At 45.0% G+C, this 25776-nt stretch overlaps 1 protein-coding gene across 1 annotated transcript; it reads left to right on the top strand.

Moving 5' to 3' along the window:
• The first annotated feature begins 16105 nt into the window (after window positions 1-16105).
• Window positions 16106-25237, top strand: ppp2cab (protein phosphatase 2 catalytic subunit alpha b). Its single transcript, XM_080549570.1, has 7 exons — window positions 16106-16407; window positions 21051-21260; window positions 21610-21783; window positions 22168-22257; window positions 22956-23117; window positions 23816-23934; window positions 24221-25237. The coding sequence occupies exons 1-7, from the start codon at window positions 16306-16308 to the stop codon at window positions 24291-24293; spliced, it is 930 nt and encodes a 309-aa protein (XP_080405696.1). The 5' UTR covers window positions 16106-16305; the 3' UTR covers window positions 24294-25237.
• The last annotated feature ends 539 nt before the right edge of the window (window positions 25238-25776 follow it).

Here is a 25776-nt window from a genome sequence, read left to right as displayed (position 1 = left end):
TGTAGTCCCGCTTCTCGCAGGCTGACGGAGAATCTCCCATCGACAAACCCGGAGATGAGTTCAAGACCTGGTCCCCCATAAGGGGCCAAACCCCAGCGAGTAACCACCAGAGGTAAAGGGGTAATATCGCCATCCTACGAAGGGGACGTCGAGTTATTCGCGGTTGACACAGCTAGCTAGCTAGCTAGCTACCGTTAACTAGGTTTCAAACTTGACAAGCTGACTTACTCAAATGTATTGAAATATTGAATTGATTGATTGATTGAAAACTTTATTAGAAGATTTGCAGAAGTAGGTACATAGTACATATTACATACAAGGTCAACTAACAGGATAAAAACCCAAGAAAGCCACTGGCTTATTTCAATTGGGGTCCTTGATTCTCAATTCATCGTTACATGTAAGACAGACAAAAAAGCTAGTACTATCTACAAGATAATACAGACAAATAACTATTACTATCTACAAGATAAACACACATCCATCATGGGAAGAACAATACAACAATATAAGGTATGTACAGCGGGTAGGACAGGTGGGGACATACACCACAGGTGGGGGCGGGGGACAAAACACAAAGTATGTACAGTGGGTAGTTCGGGTCTTTTAATCTGATTTTTGATTTAGAGGGTCCAGTTACGGATTGCAGCCTCCTGTAAATGTTTTTTGAGAGTGGTTTTGAAGGTGGGCAGTGTTTTGCACTCCTTTAAGATTATAGGAAGGGCGTTCCACATTTTTACTGCATAGTTTGCAAACGAGTTTAACCCCTTGTTTGTGGTGCAACGCGGTTGAACGTGGTTCGTGGAGCTTCCTCTGGTGTTGTATGTGTGGACGTTGTTCACTTTTTGGAAGTATTTTGACAGGTACTTGGGTGTCTTTGTGGTGTAGCGTATCTTGAAGACCAGGCCCAGTGCAAGCTGCTGCACTCTGTCAACTACTCGTAGCCAATCAAGGCTCAAAAAATGAGCAGCGGTTAGATGTGTCCTAGGGTTGAGGCCTAGCAGAAGCCTAACCAGTTTATTTTGGGCTGTCTGGAGTCTTGTTTTATGGGCCTTTGTGGTTCTATAGTACCATGATGTTACGGCATAGTCGAAGTGACATTGAATGAGAGCTCCTGATAGGGTCCTCAGTGTGTTTTTACTGACAAGTGAGGATATCCTGTACAAGAATCTAGTTCTATGGTTCACTTTTTTGATTACTTTTGCTGCCATTTTATCTCCGGAAAGATTTGCCTCTAAGATGGAGCCCAGGTATGTAATATCCTCTTTTCTTGTGATATTAATGTTACCCACTTTTATTTTAAAATTTTCAGCCTTTCTGAGTTTAGATGGGGATCCGTATAGGATGGTTTCAGTTTTACCTAGGTGTATTGATAGTTTATTGTCAGCTAGCCAGATGCAGATTCTACTCAGTTCAGTGCTTAGCGCTTTTTCCACCTGCAATATGTCCCTGTCAGAGACCAGCAGAGCCGAGTCATCCGCGAACAGGAACAAATTGCAATCACATGCTGATGACATGTCATTCACATATATTAGGAACAGTAAAGGTCCCAAAATGCTTCCTTGTGGAACGCCGCAGGTCACTGGGAGGGGGGGGGACAGTGTTCCGTTCACACTAACCACCTGTTCCCTCCCCTCTAAGTAGGATTGCATCCAGCTCACCGATGTTCTATCGAACCCAATTTCTTTCAGTTTATCTAACAATATGTGGTGATCTACTGTGTCGAAGGCCTTCTGGAGGTCCAGCATGACCATGCCGCAGTACTTGCCCGAGTCCACCTCATGGTTGATGTGGTCGTTCAAATAGAGAAGGCATGTGTCAGTGGAATGGGATGTTCTGAAGCCTGATTGAAATTCATACATCAGCTTTTTTTCGGTAAGGTACCTATCGACCTGTTCATAAACTATTTTTTCCATAAGTTTCGGATATAATATGAAACCATATTATGTGAGCTTGACATATCAGGCGTTTAATAAAGTAGCTCCTTATTTATTTATGTGTACAAAACATAACTCCCACTTACGATAACGGCGGTGAACGTCGTCAGTTATCTTTTAAACAGAAAGCGCGCGGCCGCGGGTTGCATGAAGCTCTCGCGCACTGAAACAAATGGCTGTGTTCGTACATTCGCTCTGGAATCTGATCAGCACTCGTGGAATGCCTCTTATCCAATAATGTCTTAGTTCCCGTTATGACGTTGGACCCAGTGTGCGCTCCGGCGCTCTTGGAGCGAATTTACGAACGCAGCCATAGACACCGTGTCAACCTAACACATCACCACGGGCTTGACAGGGATAGGCCTAGCACTGTTTCTGCATTCAAAGACTGACGCTTTTACCCAAAGCGACTTACATTGCAGTGAGTGCATAAATCCTTCAGTATATACGGTCCCAGCGGGGAATCAAACCCTCGAGCGTTGTTAGCGCCGTGCTCAAGAATACGGATGTGTGTGTGGGGGGGGGAAAAAGAAAAGTGATTCTCTCTAATTACCACTGGAAAACATTGTTAAACGCCAATCTATCTGGGTGATTACAGCGTACGTGGAGAGGCGCGGCGGTGATCCACGCCGTTCGTTCCCCTGATGGATAACTCCGACGAGTTACGGGGAACTCTGGTCTGCTGAGAGCGATATCGTTACAGTCCTGCTTAAACACACGTTGTTAAATCTGACGAATGGTCGGAGGAGCGTTTTAGGTGGCATCCGTCTTTCGACAACAACCTAACCCCAGGCCCGGATTAACCCCCTAGGGTGCCCTAGGGTGACCAGACTTGATGTGTGCCCCCAACACACACACCCTCCTACTTTGCAAGTGAAAGTGTGATATTTACGGTTGGTAAATGGTTATGGTTACAAAGAGCATATAACTACAGTATAGGCTCATCACAGTTGGGCCTAATGCCGTAGTATAGCCTTTACACTGATGCTCAAATCTGAATGCAACTCACATCACAATGCAACACGACTTTCTATATATAGGCTAATTATTTCCATCATAAACGGCCTGAGACTACATGCTAAACCATAACAAAGGGGGAAAATGCACATACTGTATACTACAATAAAACAAGCTCAATACCAACCAAGTCCAATAACGACTGTTGCAGGCATATAAGAATAAGAACATATTTTCTGTCAGCATTAATGAAGTGTACTACAGGTATTATGGAAATAAACAGCGCTAGCTCTCTCTTTGCCGCTCTGCTCACCTTCGTGATGCTGTATCAGACGTAGGCTATAGCCCTGTGCATCACACAGTTTACCTCAGCCACAGCCTCATATTAGCCCCAAATAATCATAAGTAAGCCTTACCTTTAGCAGAACTTATTTTTTCTTGATTTTACGCAGGCAAAGTCGTTTACTAAATCCTCAAAGTCCATCTCTTTGACCAACTCGGATTCAATTGCCAGCAGGGAATCTTATTATTATCAGGCCTCTCTTATTGCACTATAGTTCTCTCTCAACGCTTTGGTAGAATCAGTCCTACAACTCCATCTAGTACTGGACAGTAGAGTCCTGCTCATGTTGAGGGTTGATTGGGAGTGGAGACAGGTGTGCAGGTTTGGCTGATGATCTAATTAGTGGGGACAAGCCTCACCTGCAGCGGAGAGCACGCTGTGCTCGAGCTGTGGGGGCGGGTGCTCGAGCTGTGGGGGCGGGGGAGGGCGTGTGTGTAGGCCCAGCCGTAACACTGGGGGGGGGGCACTTACACCAAACTCGCAATTATTTATCTTTTTATACACGATAGCCTAAATATAACCGTTAGTTTTGTACCTGTGTGGATGACTTCCAGTAAATATAGCCTATATTTTAAAAATGTGCGCAAAATATTTTAAAGGTCTCTTCATTGTCCGAATAATTTGGTGCCCCCCCATTGGCTGGTGCCCCAGGGCATTCACCCGATGCAATATATGGATAATCCGGGCTTGCCTAACCCTCTGTTTTTTGTTTTTTTTCTCTCTCCCCCCCTTTCCCCCCGGGCAGGGCTGGACTGGGACAAAAATTAGGCCCTGCCATGTGGCTCAGACCGGCCAACACAATCGGTCCGACACCGCCGATCAACATGCTGGCAGTCTGTTGAATATACCATTTGTAAAAAACCCTATAGAGCGGAGTAAGTGACATGGACAGCAAGTATACCAATGCAAGTGTGAACCAGTGTACTCACTCACTGTTGACGTACTCCACGGTGATGAGACATGGCTGCTGTGCTGAGCAAACAATACCCATACTCAATACTGTTAAGTAGTTGTATAACAAAAAGCTCGGCAGTCATAGGAATAATTACAATTATTTATTAACATTTTAATACTGTTAAGTAGTTGTATAACAAAAAGCTCTGCAGTCATAGGAATAATTACAATTATTTATTAACATTTTAAATACAAACAATATAATTAATTTTGCCATTTAGCAGACGCTTTTATCCAAAGCGACTTACAATTACGAATTACAGGGACATTCCCCCTGGAGTAACTGAGGGCTAAGTGCCTTACCCAAGGACACACTAGTAGTGGTGTGGCTTCAGGCAGGATTTGAACTCACAACCTTCGGATCACAAGTCCAACTCACTATCCACTAGACCACCACTACCCACTATCAAATATCACTCAATATAACACCACTGTACAAAAATTGCAGACAATGCAATAGGGAAGAGAGAGAAAGACACACACACACACACACACACACACACACACACACAAGAGATATGTGAGACATGGTACAGCAACACATGTAAAAGATGGCTATAGCTGAAAAGATTGGATACTCACCCAGTTCCGAAAGGCTCAGCCCTTTCAATCTCCACCTGGACAATTAATGGCCATATCCGAAAGATAGTGAGAGGAACAGAGTAGAGGGAGGGGCAGAGATAAAGAGACAAGGAGTGAGAAGACATGATAAGTGATTACATAACTGATTCAGATCAGAATCTTCTGGGAATCAAAAAACAGATTTGCAGCATGTCTATATAGTGTATACTCACCAAGTCAAAACGCTGCCTGTGAACTCCAGATCAACCAACACAAACGGAAAGGCTGCAGTCTTTAAAACATGACAAGGGAAGGCATCCTATGAGACATAGAGAGAAAGAGAGAGAGAGAGAGAGAGAGAGAGAGAGAGAGAGAGAGAGAGAGAGAGAGAGAGAGAGAGAGAGAGAGAGAGAGAGAGAGAGAAGGAGAGAGGAATGATTACATGACAGATTCAGATCAGAATCTTCTGGGAATCAAAAAACAGATTTGCAGCATGTCTATATAGTGTATACTCACCAAGTCAAAACGCTGCCTGTGAACTCCAGATCAACCAACACAAACGGAAAGGCTGCAGTCTTTAAAACATGACAAGGGAAGGCATCCTATGAGACATAGAGAGAAAGAGAGAGAGAGAGAGAGAGAGAGAGAGAGAGAGAGAGAGAGAGAGAGAGAGAGAGAGAGAGAAGGAGAGAGGAATGATTACATGACAGATTCAGATCAGAATCTTCTGGGAATCAAAAAACAGATTTGCAGCATGTCTATATAGTGTATACTCACCAAGTCAAAACGCTGCCTGTGAACTCCAGATCAACCAACACAAACGGAAAGGCTGCAGTCTTTAAAACATGACAAGGGAAGGCATCCTATGAGACATAGAGAGAAAGAGAGAGAGAAAAGGAGAGAGATTAGCATTTGTTTGGCAAGTCTGTGGCACACTCCCGCACAGTAGGTGGCGGTGTGTGGCACACACATCCCTGAGACTGGACTAGCCTAGTGATGAGAATTTAGATATTTTTAAATACCGGTATATGTCTCACCTTTTTAAGCTAGAGGAGCATCTTTCTCATGAGGTCACTCTTCTCAGCTACCCTGTCAATGAGGGTGTCAGAGTCCAACCCCATGAGGACATCTTTTTCGGTCGCCATCAACAAGAACGTCTCCAGCTTGTCTGCAGACAGGGTGCTCCTCAGTCTGTTCTTGATGAACTTGAGTGTTGAAAATGTTCTCTCGCAGGCCACCTGGGTTACGGAGAGCGTCAGCAGGTACTTGTAGGCAAGCCCAAGGACATGGTAGGCATCTGAGAGCATGTTGAACTGTCGAAGTACCTGAAAGCAGCAGAGTGGGCAGTTTCTGCAGGAGGCGCAGCTTTTGCTGACAATATCTGGCTCCTTATCCTCTCCTGCAGACCCATCTTCTTCCACTGTTCTGGCAGTGTATTCCTCCATGTGGGATGCCTTAAGCCTGTCCCACTGCAGAGCGAAGTTCTTCATTTCCATCTGAAGGTTTTCCACTGTAGCCCTGCTGTCAAATCTGATTAGACATTTGCTGAGGTCCTGGAAAGCATTGTGAGGAAGGTCTGTCGTCTTGAAATTGTTGAAGTTCCTGGGGTCCAGGCATGTCAAATCATTAATGAGAGTGCCGTTTGTTAAAAACCTTCTCTGGATTACCTCGCTGGCTGTGTCCAGAATTAGGTTGTGGACATTCACCTCGTATGCTCTGAGAGCATTGTCAGGTACCTCATCTAGAGCCTTCTCTCCCGGCATGTTCTTCCTCTTCCTTATTCTTTTCTTGGGGAGTGAAGTCTCCACTTCGATGTCTGCTCCTCCCTCTCTCTCTTCCAAGTTCTCGTTGGCCCACTTTACAAAGGTGTCTGCAGCCGCCTTCACAGTAGTGAAATCCCGTGTGATGTTTTTGAGGCTGTCTTGTGTGGCTATCACCATCCGATGGGCGGAGAGGATTTCCATCCCACTGGTCTGGAGGTACTTGGAGAGTGGCGTGGTCAGCTCAAATATTCTGAGGAAGATCTGTGCTGTTAAGACGGTTTCGTATTTGAGGAGGCCCTCTTTGAATCCTCTTGCTTTGGCACGGATGGTTGGCTTCTCCTTTGCCTGCTGTTCTATGGCTGTCAGTGTGAGCACTGTTTCGAGGTAGAGGCTGCTTGTCGGTTTATTAAAGTGTCCAAACACTTTTCCAACTGCTTCATGCTTGGACAACCACCGTGTTTCTCCTATTGGAGATAGTCGTCTGTGCCTTTTGTCTTGGGCTTCATTGTCCCACAGTATGACCCTCTGATATGAGTCCTTGATGAAGACTGCCACGTCATTTAGTAGACTGAACAGAGATCCACTTTCCAAAACACTTCCAGTCGTGTCTGCCAGGACAAGATTCAGTACATGGGCATAGCACCATACATGGACATGAGTAGGAGACTGGGATGCCATAAGTGCTGAAAAGCCTCTGTACTGACCCTGCATATTTGATGCTCCATCTGTTGAGTTGCCAATGCACATGGCCTTGTCCAGTTTCAGACCATCCAGGACCCCAGAGAGCAATTCCACAAAGTATTGCCCTGTGGATGCATGGCACTTCACCACAGCAACCAGCCTCTCATGGACTTCCTCTGTCACGTAACGAATAACGACGGCACACTGATCCTGGCTGGTTATGTCCTGTGTGGTGTCGAGCTGAACAGTGAACATTCCAGCTTTTTGTATGTCACTTGCGATGGTCTCCTGAATGAGATGACCAATACTGTCTATCACTGAGTTTACAGTGGTCTTGGACAGTAAGGTGACGAGGGACCCTCTACCTTTTGTTCCACTGGATGCATGCAATTCTTTGCTCTTTTTAATGCACTCCTCAAGATGCTCTTTGAGGCTAACATTGCACTTTCCTATTATAAGGATGTTATAAAAAAAAAAAAAAAATTGCCATGATCCAGGGTACTGTCGTCCCACTTGTATGCTGCCTCGTTCTCCACATGCCTGTAGCTCAAGCCCCTCTTGCCTATCACCTTCACCACATCCACAACACACTCCAAAACCTGGCGTTTCTTTCTTACTTGCTGCCTATGAGCAGACATCTGACTGCCAGCAAACTTGCTCTGGATATCTCCTTTTCTACTTCTTAGAAAATAGGCTTCAGCACCACTTTCGGTGTGTAGCACTCTTTTCATGCTCCTCCACATTCTGTTGCGCACGTCTCCATCCTGTCATTCCAGTAATACATTTTCTGGGGTCAGTGCTATTGCCAAATGCCATACAGACAAAACAAAACAATGTATGCTGTTCTTCGCAATATTATGTGAGCCACTTCCTACTGGTGCCATCTGCACATGTGAAATACTTTTGTGCCGCTGTATTTTTGGTTCTCTGCTGAGGGTGGTAATCTAAAAAGTGATCTAGCATGGAAGGCTCAGGACAGGCAAAGTAATTGAAGTCCTGAACGTGGCACTCTGTTTCCTCTGTTTCATCTTTTTCTCTCTCCTTTTCCTCTCTTTCCCTGACACTCTGCTTTTCTGGGGACTGGGGAGGGCAGCAGCAGCTCAACCTGGTTCAACAAGACATGGACAGAGAAGTAAACTAACTGGTTGTCAAAATCAGCAAAGTTCTCATTTACATGTACACACAGGCTGCATGATTGCATTATGTTACACCAGAAGCCCAGTCATTTCAAATGGAAGGTTGCAAGACGACATTATTGGGTTGCAGACTGCATGAGATTCTCCATGCAATAAAAAGCATTCATTAGTTCTGAACTAGGCTAGTGTAGATTTTTTCAAAAATATTTTTATTTTCAAATAAAAAGTATTATTAACACTCATTGTTGGTATTGCATTTATGTCAGTGACAGTGATACCTCAACTTGCTAGCTAGCAACAAAATAGAAAGTCACAAAATGCAGAACACCCCCATCTAACGTTAGCTATAGAGTCCACAGCCAAGCAGCACTAACGTTACACCACGAGAGAGATCACTGTGTGTGCATGAATTCCAGCCAAGTCCTGGTGAAGCGCAATGCAATCATGCTGCCTGTACGGGTTAGCATAAGTCATAAGACATTCTCTGCTGCTGCTCCCTTAATCTGGCCAATGCAAGCGACTAACATAACTTTGCTTTTGTAAAACCAAGTAACAACATTGCTTACCTCTCCAGCTGTGTCCTCTGTCTCCTCCTCAATTGCTAACGGCACATCAGTGCTAACGTTAGTTAGCGGTAAAGATTTTGCTGTGGCAGCCGCAGCTGTAGTAGGCCTAGCCCCCACAGTCGATGCAGAGAACATATCTGTCAGTTTCTGACATTTTGAGGCATCCTCTGCTAGCTTCTTACTTTTTTTCTCCCTAATTTTCTGGGCACCCCCTTTCACTATCTTATCTACGAACATGACACTGCACTTGGGTTGTCGGCCGAGGGATCAGAGTGGGGGAGAGGGCCGATGGACAGCAGGGCCTAAGCATGTGATTGGGCCAGCCCATGTGTTAGTATAAACGGGGGCCGCCGCTTGATTCAGCGCTAGTTGATGCCGCGCTATTTTGGGCCGCGCTAGTTTGGGCTCGGCCGCGCTAGTTTTTTTTTTTTTTTTTTTGGGGGGGGGGGGGGGGGGGGGTTTGGGCCGACCGGCCCAAAACTAGAGCGGCCCATCTGCCAGCGGGCAGAAAGATTGTATGGCCAGTCCAGCGGTGTATGTATGTAAGTGTGTGTGTGTGTGTGTGTGTGTGTGTGTGTGTGTGTATGTGTGTATGTGTGTATGTATGTATGTATGTATGTATGTATGTAAGTGTGTGTGGGTGGGAGGGTGGATGGATGGATGGATGGATGGATGGATGGATGGATGGATGGATGGATGTAATGTAGAGAAGTGTGTCACCAAAGACCAGTTCCCTGGCCTGGCAGGTGAGTTAGGATGACCTGACTCCAGATGTAGAGCGTACTTGGAGAGGCAATTAGCCCAGGGAGTAAGTAAGTAATTTACCCTGACCTGTTTTCAAGACGGGAATGTAGTACTACGCTGTCACAGCGTCACACAGGCTCCAGTTCCAGGGGCCACACACTTTTCTGTAAAGTGATACACATTCACGCTGAGATTCGCTCACATCCCACATGGATTGAACAGGATTGGTGTGGCGGTGGAAACTCTTTCAAGCCGGAGGGGGCTGGTGGAGGTAGAACTCAGACGACGGGCTCATTGTAAATGCACGGAATGGAAGAGGGAGCGGTATCTGTTATCGAACGTGTGTGACACAATTACTCATTCCATTCTGTGCATTACAATGAGCCCGTCCTCCGATTTCTACCTCCATTAGCCTCCCCCGCTTTCAAGTCCATACTTAAACTATTTCTGTGGTTTCAATCCATGTAGGGGAGTACACAAGTGCACACTCCAGAGTAAAGGGTGGGGAATGACGCAGGCTTTCATGTAATTTGACCATTAACTTTTCTATTCCTATTTTATTCCATTTCTATTTTATTCCTATTCCTATTCTATTCTATTCTATTCTATTCCAATCCATTCCATTCCATTCTGTTCTGTTCTATTCCATTCTATTCTATTCTATTCTATTATATTCTATTCTATTCCATTCTATTCTATTCCATGTATTTTGATGAGCCCCTGGTCTATCACATCTGTTGTATTGTACAATGAAAATCAGGGAGGGGACTGTGGATCAGTCTGTGTCTGTTCGTATGTTCGTATGTCACACGTGCTATCTCAGACACCCCTGGGACAATTTTGACGAAACTTATGTGAATGATGCGTCATGCCATAGAGATCCAGCATTTACAAAATTACACTGATTGGCCCTAAGGGGGTGCTATAGTAAACAACAGAAATTCCTAAATGACACTGATTGACTGATTGTCACCAATTCACACAAGTAAGGGTGCTCCATCATTCATGGGAGGACCTCATGTTTACCGTAGATTGTTTTACCTGTCTTTCTTTTGACAAGGAAGTCACATTGAGACCAGCTCCCTCTGCAGTCAGCCCTGTATCATTTCATACATGATTTGGATTTGGGTTCCAACCGTTTATTATGATTTCTGAACTGATTCACCCTACCGTCTCTGCTCTGCTTCGGCCTGTAGGACTGACAAGGTGAAGAGGTGTATGCACGGGGAGCAGTCAGCTAACCGACCCCATCCATCAGGTAAGGAGCGGTGAGAGTGATGCCTGGAGTGAGAGCAGGTCAGGACCAATGCCGGCGGAGGCTATGGGCGGTGGTGAGCTCAGCCCACCCAAAAGTGCGCCCTGCCCACCTGATCAAAAGCCAATACTTTTCTTTGCAGAATTGTTGATATTCTGCGAGCGTGTTTGAATGTTTAATCTCATATTTGTATTTACTGTAGGTCCATATACTATGTCTGTTGATTTAGCGCTACCTTGCTAAACCCCATCAGCCCCTGCCCACCCAAGGGCGCCGGCCCTGGTCAGGATGTATGGAAAGTCAGTAAGATATGAATGTGAATTAAGCCAAACAAGAGAGACCTCGATCTTATTCTAAGTCTGGCATTTGGATCAAGCTCTAGCTTGGTTGTCGGTACTAGGATGTGGGTGAGGAGAGGTGGGGTGTCCATAGAGGCATGGTGCGGGGGGGGGGGGGGGGGGGGGGGCATTTTGCCAAGTTTTCTGACATTGTTTCCACCCTGAAAGGGAATTCCTGTCTGACTCACCCCACAGTCATGTTGTGATCTCCAAACACCTCCACCGGTGGAACAGAACACAGGGTTGTCCTCTCTCAACCCGCTCTGTCAACAGGAAGACACTGCTAAACCAACATGGAATTCATTTACGTTGACATTTTTGGCATTTAGCAGACGCCTTATTCAAAAGCGACTTACAATCAATACGTTTGACTCGGTAATTGAATCATCTATCCACCAAGTCATAAGAATTCAATACCCGCCACCACCGTATAAAATCAGTAGATGGAATTAGATAGAATTGGCTGATAGATGTACTCTAGGTCAGATCCAAGATAGAGTAATGGCATTTCCTATTTTAACACAAGTATATGCACATATGTATGTGGAAAAAGGTCTACAGTGTTATCATGGTAGTTGTGATTAGGGACAAATAGCTTTACACACATGTGTTAGTGGTGGTTTAATCAATGTGTACTAACATGTCATGAGTGTTTATGATCAGGAACGGTGTTGTTGTATGTTCCCATGCAGAGTGACGGTCACAGGCAGCCGGAGATATTCAGCCCGGCCAAGACGTAGGTCAAGTCAGTCTCCTTATGTTAGTTTCCCTGGACTTCCTGTTTCCGCCACCAGGTGGAGGTCAAGTTCACACACGGTAACTGCGTTGTCATGGTTTCTGTACCTCTATCAAAGCTTGTTCCTTCTCACTCATCAGCTCTGCCCAGAGACAACCTCTAATACCGGTGGCACCACAACCTCTAATACCTTGGCACTTCAACCTCTAATACCATGGCACCTCAACCTCTAATACCTTGGCACCTCAACCTCTAATACCTTGGCACTTCAACCTCTAGGCAAGGCAAGGCAAGTTTATTTGTATTTCATACAACAGTGCTCTAATACCATGGCACTTCATGTGGATCTGCCAGAACTGGATAGACACAAGCGGTCAAGCACTTGCAGTTCACCGCAGGTGATGTAGAGAGTCACTATAGTATTTCTATCCAATTAAACAGTAGGCAGCCATATGCGCTGTTCAACTCGATCACACGTGATGCGCAGGGTTCGATCCCTGCCTGGAGCATGTTGTTTGGGGGGATTTAAGTGATTTGGTTTTAATGATTGACTTGAACAGATGCTTATGGCTGCCAAACGTTTAACTGGATAAATACTGTAGTGATTATCTACATTACATAAATCTAGCTCGATTCAAACGCATATTAGCTAAATTACACCTAATTTACAATCCATCAATACAACCGCTCATTAGCTAAATTACAACAAATTTACAATCCATCAATACAAACACATATTAGCTAAATTGCACCCGGATTTAAAATCCATTAAATACAAATTAAACATAAATCATTCGCATGAAACCCCGGTAATGACAAGAGGTGCAGAGCATGTGAGCACCCCGAACCATCTGAGCACCCCGAACCATCTGTGTATCTCAGTCGGACACATCCCAACTCCGGTCCATTCAGCGGCTAGAGGCTAAGGGTCAACAAGGAAGCTGTATCCTGGCAACTCAAATAACCTTTATCACAGAATCCCAATCCCATAAGGCCATGGTAATAAATGGGGATAAACAACCACTGATTTATTAGAGACATTTGACAATAATGGTGATAAAACAACAGTTGATGAGGGGGAGTTTATAGTCAGGCTTAATGGGGTGTCGGGGCTCAGACAGGCTCCAGGACAACAGAGCCCGGGGCTGGGGTAGTGTTACCCTGGGATCAGGCCCTCCATTCTGGATGACTTGTGTTACGGCGTCCCAGTCCCCTGGGGGTCTGCCGGAGCATGCCGGGCACAGAGAGGGTCCAACAACCTTGTTTATTCTGATATACTAGTGCACAAACGGTCCCCAAACAGCCATGTTTATTCTGATATACTAGTGCACAAAGGGTCCCCAAACAACCTTGTTTATTCTGATATACTAGTGCACAGAGAGGGTCCCCAAACAGCCTTGTTTATTCTGATATACTAGGGCACAGAGAGGGTCCCAAACAGCCTTGTTTATTCTGATATACTAGTGCACAGATAGGGACCCCAAACAACCTTGTTTATTCTCATATACTAGTGCACAAACGGTCCCCAAACAGCCATGTTTATTCTGATATACTAGTGGGGTGAAGAGCTAAAACCAGCCAAAGACAAATAAACATAAACATGCTGGTCTCTGGTCCCGGCTCGCCAGGCTGGAACCATGCCCATCTCAGGGAAAACAAAACAGGAGAGTAGAGGACAGAAGAGTAGACTAGAATAGAACCTAACAGAGCAGGATAAAGGACAGTACCAGTCAAAGGTTCAGACACACAGGTTTGGAAGTGTGTCCAAACTTTTGACTGGTACTGTAGAATAGAATGCAATGGAATGAAACGGATTAGAGTAGAATAGAATATAGAATAGAATGGTTTAGTATAAAATAGAATACGATAGGAAAGAATATAATAGGACAGAATAGAACAGAATGGAATAGAATAGAATAGAATACTGTCAGAGAGGAAGGTTTTGCTCTAAACAGGGATACCTAATCAGTAAGATTGTGTTTTGGTTTATCTGTTATTCTTAGTGGGTGAGATATTACAATGTGGAAATGCATAATAATCCCAATTGCATAATATAATTGCCTTTTCGAGAACTGAAAGCTACTGTTGTCAAATTGTACAAACTCATTGTGCTCTTTTATTTTAATTAAATGTTTTTTTACTCTTGCACGGCTTGCTGCAATTCCTTTTTGAATATATAATTTTCAATTATGAGGAAACGCATTGACTAAATGAGCATAATTATATGCTTCATTGTTCATGGGGAGATTTAATTAGGCAGCAGAAACTTCAGTGGCTCCATTAAGTGTTGTGCTGCAGATTTGCTGGATATAACATTGGCTTCTGTTATTGATGTCCTTGTTTGCAGGATTTAATGAACATACGATGTGTCCATCATTTAGGTTAAACATGAAACATTATCCACTGGAGGATTGCAGGGAGTACAAGTTGATCGGCCAGAGCAACATAGTTGTTCTTTGTGTTGACATGTTAAAAGGAACTGAATCAAAAGACTCACTCTGCCCTCCCACATCTATTCAGCGTTTCATCTTTTTCATCTTATCTTAATTTTAATGACAAAGCCACAGAATTAAATGAATGTGATACATGTGCATTCTTTGTGTTCTCTCCTCTCAATAGAAACGTTTATCTAATCTTTGAAGGTTGTGTCGATGTGCGTGCCTCTCAGGCTCTCAGTCAAGGACAATGTGATCATTGTTTATGGAAAATCAGGTGTGAGGGACGTGGGGATGGTTGTGTTTGAGGCTGACCAAATGTGGTCTTTAATGTTTGGCCTAAACAGACAATGCTGGGGCACAAGTGACACATACACACACACACACACACACACACACACACACACACACACACACACACACACACACACACACACACACACACACACACACACACAACAGAGAGGGGGGGAGGGAGGAAAAGGAGCTAATGGAAGAGGGGAGAACTGCAATGTCATTATTTCCATGTGTTCAGTTTAAATTTAGAAGAAGGGCATATCTGTTGACCTGAACGAATGCCTACTTCTGCTTGCACTCACTTATAATGTGGTAGATTTGACAAATCTATTATTATAAAAAATGTTTAATCCTAAAACAAGCCTGCCACTGAACCTGTTGAGTAAGAACCTCTCTCCAGCTGTGTCCACAGCTGTGCTTTGATACGAAACATGTAAGGAAACATGCTAAGCTGTAACCCTGTGATGTTAACCAAGTGCTCATGCATGAAAGGTTACAGTAGTTTAAATCCTATAACATCTTTGTTGTTGTGTTCTAAACAGTCAAGCCAGGCAAGCACTCCAGGGAGGAACAGCGAAAGGGAGAAGATTCTAGAATACCCACATTAGTTCCATTGGATTTCCCAGACTGGCTGAGTACGATTCTGGCAAAGATGTGTTAGAAACTGGATTTTGAGGAAATGACCATCTGAATCCTATCAGGGGAATGAGGTTTATCTCTCAGAAGACAGTCAGTCAGTCAGGTTTATTATTGTGAACACATACATGCAATCATCCCCTTGTTGAAACAAATGTGCTTCTCAACATATCATATTTATAATATCAATGAAACAATATTTATATATCAATATTCAGAAAAATACTGGGTATGTTGTTTGTCACATTATATTCCATTCAACTAAAAATCCGAGATGAATATGCCATGGTTACAGTTTGTGAGCTTAGAATGATAAGGTTCTATCTCTGTTTAGAATTATAAGGTTCTATCTCCGTTTAGGGCAGTTCAGAGATATTGAGCGTCAACGTTTTTACATTCCATTATGTTTTGTGAGATGGAACCTTTGTATTTTATTAATTACTAACTAAAAAATGTCAACATTTTAAAAAACAACACCACACGGGCATTAATAAACACCTAATGGATCAGATTATGTAAAAAACTCAATTTTTACAAAAATGGAGATAGAACCTTATCATTCTAACGTCACGAGTTTATAAATGTTTTCTCTCAATGACAACTATCCAAACAGTAAACGCGGGGTATCGAACTTTGAGCTTTTCAATGTCGGCCAATGAGAGAGCAGAGATTTCAGTGTAGGCCAATGAGAGAGCAGAGATTTCTGTCGGAGGACCAATGGCTGCAGCGCTATTTGTGTCGAGCGGATGACCGGCTTGTTGGGACATGGGCGTCTACTCCTCTTCTTCAACCTCAAATAGTTAAGACCTTCATCAGATCTGTCAATCGGAACCGCATGCATCGTTCCACAGTGATCCATTGAAGCCGGGGTTGGGCGTTTTGGTAGCCTATATTGGAAAAAGAACAACGAATATTTAGCGTTAAATTCTCAAAAAATCGGCTCTGCCACCCCGAACACAACTAGAAATGGAGGAAAAGGTATTCACGAAGGAGATCGATCTATGGGTCGAACAACTCAACGAATGCAAACAGCTGTCCGAGAGCCAAGTCCGAACCCTGTGTGAAAAGGTGAGTTGAAAAGCAATTGATTAGTCATTTAAAAAAAATAAATGCAAGTTTTCAAATGGAAAAACCGGTTCACTAACACATGCAGAATGGAGATTGCCGCTCGCCGCTGTCAAAAGTTGCCCCTCATCATAGTTCCTAGCCCCTGAAACTCTTAGATCCAAGTAGAATAATTGCAACTTCTCTAATAACGTAATGGGTTTTTCCACAATTCCGCGTGGCTTGCAGTAGCTTACATAATCACAAAGTGGCATTTCTCATTCTCACAGCCATTCCTCCCAGACATTCTTTAAAATGGCGCCGCTTGTATAATTTCATTGAACAGATCCACATTTTGGCGGAACCATTAATGATCGTAAACTACAGTTAGGGATTTGAGCATATTTTTGGAAATGGTGAACATTTAGCCTTCATACGATTCTGCATCCGTTCGGTTAAGTTCGATGATTTGTGTGAGCCTGCCCTGCAACAACCTCTTCATAAAGCTGCCTGGCCAGAAACTTCTTGTAAGGCTGTTATGTGAGAATGCAAAGCCACATACCTTGGACTCTACACTATTTGATTCACGACCAACTCATTAAAAGTCGGTTGTATCTTTACCCTGCTGATGGGGTGTTGTTTTAGCATAATATAGTGGCATACTTAACATTTAGTGTTGTGTAATGGAAAAACTTCAAGTTGTCCATGTAACAGCCCAGGCTCAATGGACTGTACACAAAATAAGGGGAGACCACACATGCTTTAACTCATTAACAAAAGTATTTATTATCCAATACTATCAGAAGTAAGCTAACATCTCTTGTCATTCGTTCTCTCTCTCCCTCTGTCTTCCCCCCTTTCTCTCTCTCTCTCCCCCCCCCCCCCCCTTTCTCTCTCTCTCCCTCTCTCTTTCTCTCTCTTTCTTTATCACATAAAAAATCATTTTCATGTCTTGGACTGTGGTCAAACAACTATTTCAAAAAGGACCAGGCTTCACAAATGAACCTCTTGAGTAGAATCTGTCTTTCCCTCCCATAATGTAGGTTAATCCTGTCCTATGGGCCAGTCAGGGCCACATGTGGGGTCAGATGGAGTTTTCCAGTTCTCACACATCATCAGTGACTAGTCCGACACACTAGCCCACCTCACCACGGCTCTGGTGGAGTCTGAACTGAACTGGGATTTAACCTCAATCTCAGTTGATGGCTTTTTCACTCTACTGTTCTTACCGTAGGCTAAACATGGGCTTACTCTACACGGTGGTCGTCGTCCCAGAACCCAGGGAATACCTCAGTGGTAGCCCGGTGTGTTTACCATTCCTCATTCCGTTCCATGCATGACAATGTGCCTGTTCTCTGATTTCTACCTCCATCAGCCCCCACTGGAATACACACACACCACCATGATGATTTAACTGACCCATCACAGCATGTTACATCACTCGGATACCCTACTACTCTGCGCACTGATGTGTACAATGTACATGAACAGAAATGTAGGTTACTCACAATAGCCTCATATCAAATATGTGGTTTGTTTACATTTTGAGCGTGGCTAAAATGTATCAGTACAGTAGCTAGTTAGCTTTTTACTAGAGGTGCTTGCTACAGATGAATGCCCTCCTGAGTGTGTGTAACCTGCCCTAAACTGAATATAATTGACCCTGTTTACATTCGCAATGTTTTTTGCTCTTTCCAAAAGGAGCGAGGCAATGGCAGGACACAAAGAAGGAGTGGATATGGTTTTTAGGAGTTCAGAGCACACATTTTATTGAGACAGAAGACTCCCCTAGCTGCCTCCCCAGTGAATTTGTCTAATGTATTCAACAGAATGCGCAGCCTGAGTAAAAATAGCCCTGAATGTGATTGATTCTGAGTTGCATCACCACATTGTTGGGCTCTTTGACTGACTGAAACACTGTGTTAAAGGACGTTGTTGTATTAAGCACACGGTGGTTGAGGAACAATTAGACATATTTAGCTGTTCCATCTCACAGCGACATCCTTCATAAGGCCTTGAATATATTGAAGTGTTTACTTTCTTGAAGGCTATAGGTCTAACCTCGAGACTACCTGCCTCTCTAACCTCTAGGCTAGCTGCCTCTCTAACCTCTAGGCTAGCTGCCTCTCTAACCTCTAGGCTACCTGCCTCTCTAACCTCTAGGCTACCTGCCTCTCTAACCTCTAGGCTACCTGCCTCTCTAACCTCTAGGCTACCTGCCTCTCTAACCTCTAGGCTAGCTGCCTCTCTAACCTCTAGGCTACCTGCCTCTCTAACCTCTAGGCTACCTGCCTCTCTAACCTCTAGGCTAGCTGCCTCTCTAACCTCTAGGCTAGCTGCCTCTCTAACCTCTAGGCTAGCTGCCTCTCTAACCTCTAGACTAGCTGCCGCCAGGTTCTTGTTTACCGAATGATGACATGTTTAGGTCCTTGTGTAGACGGATTTAGACAAAGACAGTGATCGTTTGCTCTTCCATGTGTGAATGAATGGTGATCAAGGCCCCCCTCTCTACATACAGTTTAGAGTTTACAGTTGAATGAGGATTGAATTCCTCTGGGGAAGGGCACTAAATGTTGAGGGGGGAGGGGGCAGAATAGTTCCCACTTCAATCATGTAGCCTAGTTGTTGCATAACCCAGGAACACTATTCTCTTGTAGTGGGGGAGGGGGGGGGAGTGTCAATTTAGATGAGTTGGCTGCTTATGTAATGGTTGTGTAGCTGTCCTGTGCTCTGTGGAAGACGGGTTTGTTGACAGCGTGACGCCTTGGTTAGTCATCATGTGGGGGTGTTGTGTAGCTTGCCCCTCCTTGAAGGTGAAAAGTGCAATCAAGCTTAGCTGACTTGGCTCCTTGTGGCCGGCCCATGGGATGATGATGATGGGGTTTTATAGGAAGATTGCCCGGCAATTGGAAAAGACAACGACTTGACAACGTTGTCAAACAATCAAACAGTTTGGTTTATTCTGGGGAATCATCTCAGGTGACACACAAAGGTTTCTAGCTGGCGCTAAGCGCGGTGGGGGTGGTTGTGGTTGGTAGGAGCAGGGCAGGGCAGGGCAGGGCTGTTATATGTCTTGTCTAGTCATCCATTTGTTAGGCCACAAAAGAGCAACCTAGATGGGCTGTGTCATGTCAGTTTTCTTCCTCTCTGTATGACATCTTACTCAAGCTGACCTGCTCAGCTCTTTAGCTAACTCAGCCTGATCTATATATTATCTATATGTATATATTTTATTTTTTTATGTCCATCCACCTAATTTAATGTGGAAATACTGTATATCAGTTCAGTTTTGTACCCATGTACTGTACGCAATCTAGAATGTGCCCTTTGGCTCAGTGATTGAATGGGTTTATTGAAGCTGTGGCCTTCTGGGCACTGCAGCCACCCCCCCCCCCCACACACACACACTAGTTAATTGAAAGGCCCCCTGCCACATGGTTGTAGCGACGGGCACGTGGAGCAGCATGATTGTTTTGTCTGTATCTGGGTCACCGCCGTCCTCCCTAGCCCTAGTCTGGTCCTGGGGGGTATTCCATCAATGTTGCTAAAGGAAAATCCAGGCTTGTTTTTTTGATAACTCTCGTGGGATTGATCAAAATAAGCCTGGATTTTTTGGGATAAATCTCGCAAGACTTATCAGAATATGTCTGGATTTTTCCTTTAGGGACGTTGATGGAATACCCCCCTGGTCACTGGGTCTCTCGGCTCCAACTGGCCGTGGCAGGCTCTCTACCACTATTTCTTTCTTTCTATCTTTCTCTCTCATATCTCTTCTCTTTCTCTTCTCTTTTTTTCTCTCTCACTCTCTCTCACAAACGCTCCCCCATCTCTCTCTCCCCGTCCCTCTCTCTCACACACTCCAACTCCCCATCTCTCTCTCCCCATTCCTCTCCCCTTCTTTTTTCCTCCCTCCCTCCCTCTCTCTCTCTCTCTCTCTCTCTCTGTCTTTCCACTCCTCTCCCTGTGGACGGCGCTGGTAAAGAGATCAAGCGCTCCTCTTCTCTCCATCTCTGACCCCAGACACAGCCCTCCTCTGCTGCCTAATGCTCTCTACCCAAGGATTTATGCTCCAAAGCTCCTTACATCCACTATAAGCCCCAACTTAGTGCTGCCAACATGCAGCCTTATCTCCCCCAGCCACCTCAAGGAGTATTACTGTTGATTTGAATTTATTCCCCTGAGTTCCCCCAGTCGGGAGGTTGAGAGACGGTTCGGGGCTTGGGTGTCCATACAGTGACAACAGCCGCCAGTATGTAGCCTAATGTTGTTGGGTCTGGGTAGAGGCCTTTGTGTGTTTTTAGACGTTTCTTTCGAGAGAGCTAGGGAGGGATTGTTTTGGCAACAAATATAGCCTTGTAGGCTATTAAGAGAGAGCACTTGTTCTTCGAACACACGGTTTTCACGCAATTTCTAGGAATTGCTTTGGCGTACAGCTAGCTTGCTAAATGTAGCGAGGAGGCTATGAACAGCAATAGTTTATATTCTTGGAGAGAAAGGAGGGCTACTGCAGTTGTGTCATGTGTCCCAGGTTTTTCCTTAGAGGCCACACACACAGACACACACAGGGGATGCCATGCCTATAAAATGGTAGGGGAAACACTGACGTAGCCCACCATGTAATCTAATGTTGTTGTTGTTGTTGTTGTTGTTGTTGTTGTTTTCCCCAGGCTAAGGAGATCCTGACCAAGGAGTCGAACGTGCAGGAGGTGCGCTGCCCCGTCACCGTGTGTGGCGACGTCCACGGCCAGTTCCATGACCTCATGGAGCTCTTCAGGATCGGAGGGAAGTCGCCCGACACCAACTACCTGTTCATGGGCGACTACGTGGACCGGGGATACTACTCCGTAGAAACTGTCACGCTACTCGTAGCGCTTAAGGCGAGTCAGTCGTGTGGTTTATTATAACGCTGAACGGAAGACCTCGGTGACTTCCTGGACCTCGAACGAGACTAGTCCTTGACGTAAAAATACCTTTGAATGGAGAATTCCCACGAAGCGTGTGATTTTAGCGCAGGGCTAGGCTCCATCTGTGTCCAGGAAACCGCCCCCCTAAGAGCGCGAACGATCGACGCGAGCTTTTCCAAATGTTTTTGGTTTGAATATAAGGCCCTTTATGTTGTGTGGAATCAGACTCTCTCGCTCTCATTCTCAAAACTGGGTTTGTGTTCCACAGGGTTACTGCTGCTGCTGTGTTTACTAATGTTTTCGACGTGGTACTTTCTTTCAGGTACGGTACCGCGAACGCATCACAATCCTCCGAGGGAACCACGAAAGCAGACAGATCACACAAGTGTACGGCTTCTACGACGAGTGCCTGAGGAAGTACGGCAACGCCAACGTTTGGAAGTCCTTCACGGACCTCTTCGATTACCTCCCCCTCACCGCCTTGGTGGACACTCAGGTAACGGCTCCCACGACTGAATTCAAACTGAATGAACAAGGCCAGAACTGACGTTTCATCTGCCAAGACCCTCTGCTGTAAACCGCCTGTGTTGCCGGTGTTGTTATCAGAGTCTTAAGAGTATGACTCAGATCCAGCGCTGCCAGTATTCTCATATCCAATACTATCAGAAGTAAGCTAACATCTCTTGTCGTTCGTTCTCTCTCTCCCACTCTCCCTCTCTCTCCCCCCTTTCTCTCTCTCTCTCTCTCTCTCTTTCTCTCCCTCTCTCTTTCTCCCCCACTCCCCCCCCACCCCTTTCTCTCTCTCTCTCTCTCTCTCTCTCTCTCTCTCTCTCTCCCCCTCTCTCTCTCTCTCTCTCCCTCTCTCTCTCCCCCTCCACAGATCTTCTGTCTCCACGGGGGGCTGTCGCCGTCCATAGACACGTTGGATCACATCAGAGCGCTCGACCGTTTACAAGAAGTTCCACACGAAGTATGTTAGGCTCTGTGTTCTCCGTACCGCCAGCCTGCCGCTGACAAAACCGCTGGTTTCTAAGTGCTGTCATTGTGGTTCTGGTTCTGAGCAGAGGTTTTAGAAGTTAGGCACAGATCTCAGTTTTCCCAGCCCAAACCCTTACCGTAACTATTTGTTCTGAAGAACACCCGCATCAGCAGAACACCCGCATCAGCAGTTCCCAAACCCATTGTGGGGGGTCCCCTTTTTTCAAATTGGGGTCTTGTGAGAAATTCAAACCAAGCTCTGTGATTTAATAAACAGGACGAACATTTTGATTTTGTATAGTTTGAACTCAACCAATAAGAGCATCTTTGAGGTGATTTCGAATACACTTGGACGTCATTATTATGTGTTGGCGTAGCCTGCAATGAAGTTGTTGGGGTCACAGGAAATGATTGATGTCAATTTGGGTCAAAAAGGTTTGGGAACCCCTGACCTGTATCATTATCCAGGGTTGGCCTATGGTCCCCCTGCATTCCCTCTATGTTTCAGATGTCTATTTTATTCTATTGTCACTTTATTTTGTTGAGCTGCTGTAATGTCTTCATTTCCCCACAGGATCAATCAAGTATCTCTATCTATCTGCTCACGCATGTCTTCTCCCCCCTGTCCTCCTCTCCTCCCCCCTGTCCTCCTCTCCTCCCCCCTGTCCTCCCCTCCTCCCCCCTCCCCAGGGCCCCATGTGTGACCTGCTGTGGTCAGACCCTGACGACCGCGGGGGCTGGGGCATCTCCCCCAGGGGGGCCGGCTACACCTTTGGACAGGACATCTCGGAGACCTTCAACCATGCCAACCGACTCACCCTGGTGTCCCGAGCCCACCAGCTGGTCATGGAGGTCAGTGAGATGTTGATGACTCTCCCTCTCTCTCCCTCTCCACTCTTGAAGGTGGCCATGGATATAAGCTTGGTCGCCCCCCCCCCCCAGATCTGTTTGGGCTACTTGGAGCTTTGTTTTGTATACAGCTAACTCGTATTACTGTCCTTGTCAGCTATATAGCGGACCCCTATTACCACGGTCTTGTAATACAAGTTCGATAGAACAGACTGTTCTGGGGGGGAACAGCCGACGTAAATATTCCTACGACTGGGAAACTGCACCTGCGTTTCAGTGTCAGCAGTCGTTCAGAGTGCCCCTGTCTGGTCTCTCAGCAAACTGTTTTGGGGTGAACAGGCTACATAGAAGATGTGTATGATGTATCTGGGAAACAGTTTCTGCATTAGCAGTCATTCAGATTGCCCCTGTCTGGTGTCTCAACATCCTAGTTCCTCAAAGGCCAAAGTTGAAGACCATGTGTGATGTAATGTGTCTGCCTTATGACTGCAAACTGTTTTGGGGTGAACAGGCTACGTAGAAGATGTGTACGACTGGGAAACAGTTTCTGCATTAGCGTCTGGTGTCTCAATATCCTAGTTCCCCAAAGCCTGAAGTCGAAGACCATGTGTGATGTAATGCGTCTGCTTTATGACTGTGTATTGTCTGCGGTGTACCGTTTACTATCGGCTCATTTGCTAGTTTCGTTTCCCCCTCCTCAGGGTTACAACTGGTGCCATGAGAGAAACGTGGTGACTATATTCAGCGCGCCGAACTACTGCTATCGCTGTGGCAACCAGGCAGCTATCATGGAACTTGACGACACCCTGAAGTACTCCTTGTAAGTAGCGGAGGAGGCTAGTAGTTTGTTTTGCTCTCTGTGAATGGCCTAGCCTTTAGAAGTGTGTGTGTGTGTGCGTGAGGGGGGGGGGGGGTGGTTGAGGATAATTATAAGCTTCTTTTAACGTATGGAGGATGATGGTGAGGATAATGATGATGATTATGATTATCTTCTGTGGGTTGTCAGCAGGATTATGGAATGTTTTGAACTGCCTTTTTGGATGTTGGTGGAAAGGAAATAATAAAAATGTTTTGATCCTGTTTTTGTTTTGTTTCTCATTTCCCAGCCTGCAGTTTGACCCCGCCCCCCGTAGAGGAGAGCCCCATGTGACCCGACGGACCCCCGACTACTTCCTTTAAAGACCCCGCCCACACCTGTACAGTCCAGTCTTGCCATGAATTATCAAAGTCCTACATTCAACATAAAACAAGATGGGAGCGGGAGGGATGTGGGGGGAGAGGAGGAGGTGTGTGTGTGTGTGTGTGTGTGTGTGTGTGTGTGTCTGTGTGTGTCTGTGTGTGTCTGTGTGTGTGTGTGGGGGGGAGGAACGAACAGCAGTGTACAAAGTATTCATATGAAGAGCTATTTAAGCATTCAGGAAATGTGTACATGGACCAAAGGGTGTGTGTGCCATATCCCTCACAGAGCAATGCTGAAGACCCCCCCCTGTGCCCCAAACCACCCCGCTGCCCCAGACCACCATCACAGGCCAATAGTGGTTCCTCAAGTCCCCCTGTACCTCTAGCTCGACTCCACCATGTTTCAAGACGGGAGCAGAACGTTCCAAAACATTGGTAATTCAAGTTTCAATCTAATGAACCATGGCTTACGGTATTTTACCCCCCTATTAGTCCCCTAATTTTTCAGATTGTATAAAAGAATCTGTTTGCACTTCTTTTTTTTTCTTTTTTTTTATACCTAAAAAATAGAAAAACATTTTGGAAAGTAAAAAAGATGGAAGTTTTACACTACAGAATGTTTAATTCTTTATTTTCAAATTCATTCTGTCAGTACTTTTTAAGGGACTGGGGGGTGTTCCATCAACGTCGCTTAAGGACAATCCAGGCTTATTTTGATAAGTCTCAGGAGACAAAATAAGCCTGGATTTTCCTTTAGTGACGTTGATGGAATACCCCCCTGGATTTTCTCTCTAGGATGACTTAGTCAAGAGAAACCTGCTCAAACAGACGCCCATCCTGTTGTGGATGGTTAACAGATATTAAAATGTGGATGTAATCACACATTCAAACCCCATGATGATGATTGAGTTTCTGTATTGAGGGATCCAGTTAAAAAAATAAACAAGTTGCTCCTTGATGTGTCTCACTCATGTTTTTTTATTCACTTGCTTAACCTTGTCCCCCAGGCTATTGTATTGCACATGTCGGATTTTGCTAGAAGTGCCTGGGAACAAGACTAATATGCTTATGGACATGCTTACTTATTACAATGAGTAATGCCTCTGGTGCTATGATGTAATACACAAGCATCTAAACACCCACCAAAACCATACACAGTATATGTAAGGTAGGGGGAGAACTTTCAAAAAAAGATATGGCTAATCGTGAATAACCACACTGATATGTGAACATGCAGATTTAACTGATTACACGATTTGTCATTGTGGAGAATGAGAACATGTTTCCCTAAGTGCAGGTAAGGCTGTTATTTAGAACTCTTTATTTTTTATTTTTTACAAAATGTTTATTCAACCTCATACTAAAAAAATGGTACATTGTTGCTTACATTGTAAGATAATAATAGAACAAGGAAAAACAACTATATACAGTTCGGCAAGCAAGGAGAATTTTAAATCATGGCATCACATAAGTTACTTCCACA

Source organism: Nansenia antarctica, assembly GCF_963989245.1.
Source record: "Nansenia antarctica genome assembly, chromosome: 20".
NCBI lineage: Eukaryota > Metazoa > Chordata > Actinopteri > Argentiniformes > Microstomatidae > Nansenia > Nansenia antarctica.
This window is presented reverse-complemented; position numbering and strand designations above follow the sequence as displayed.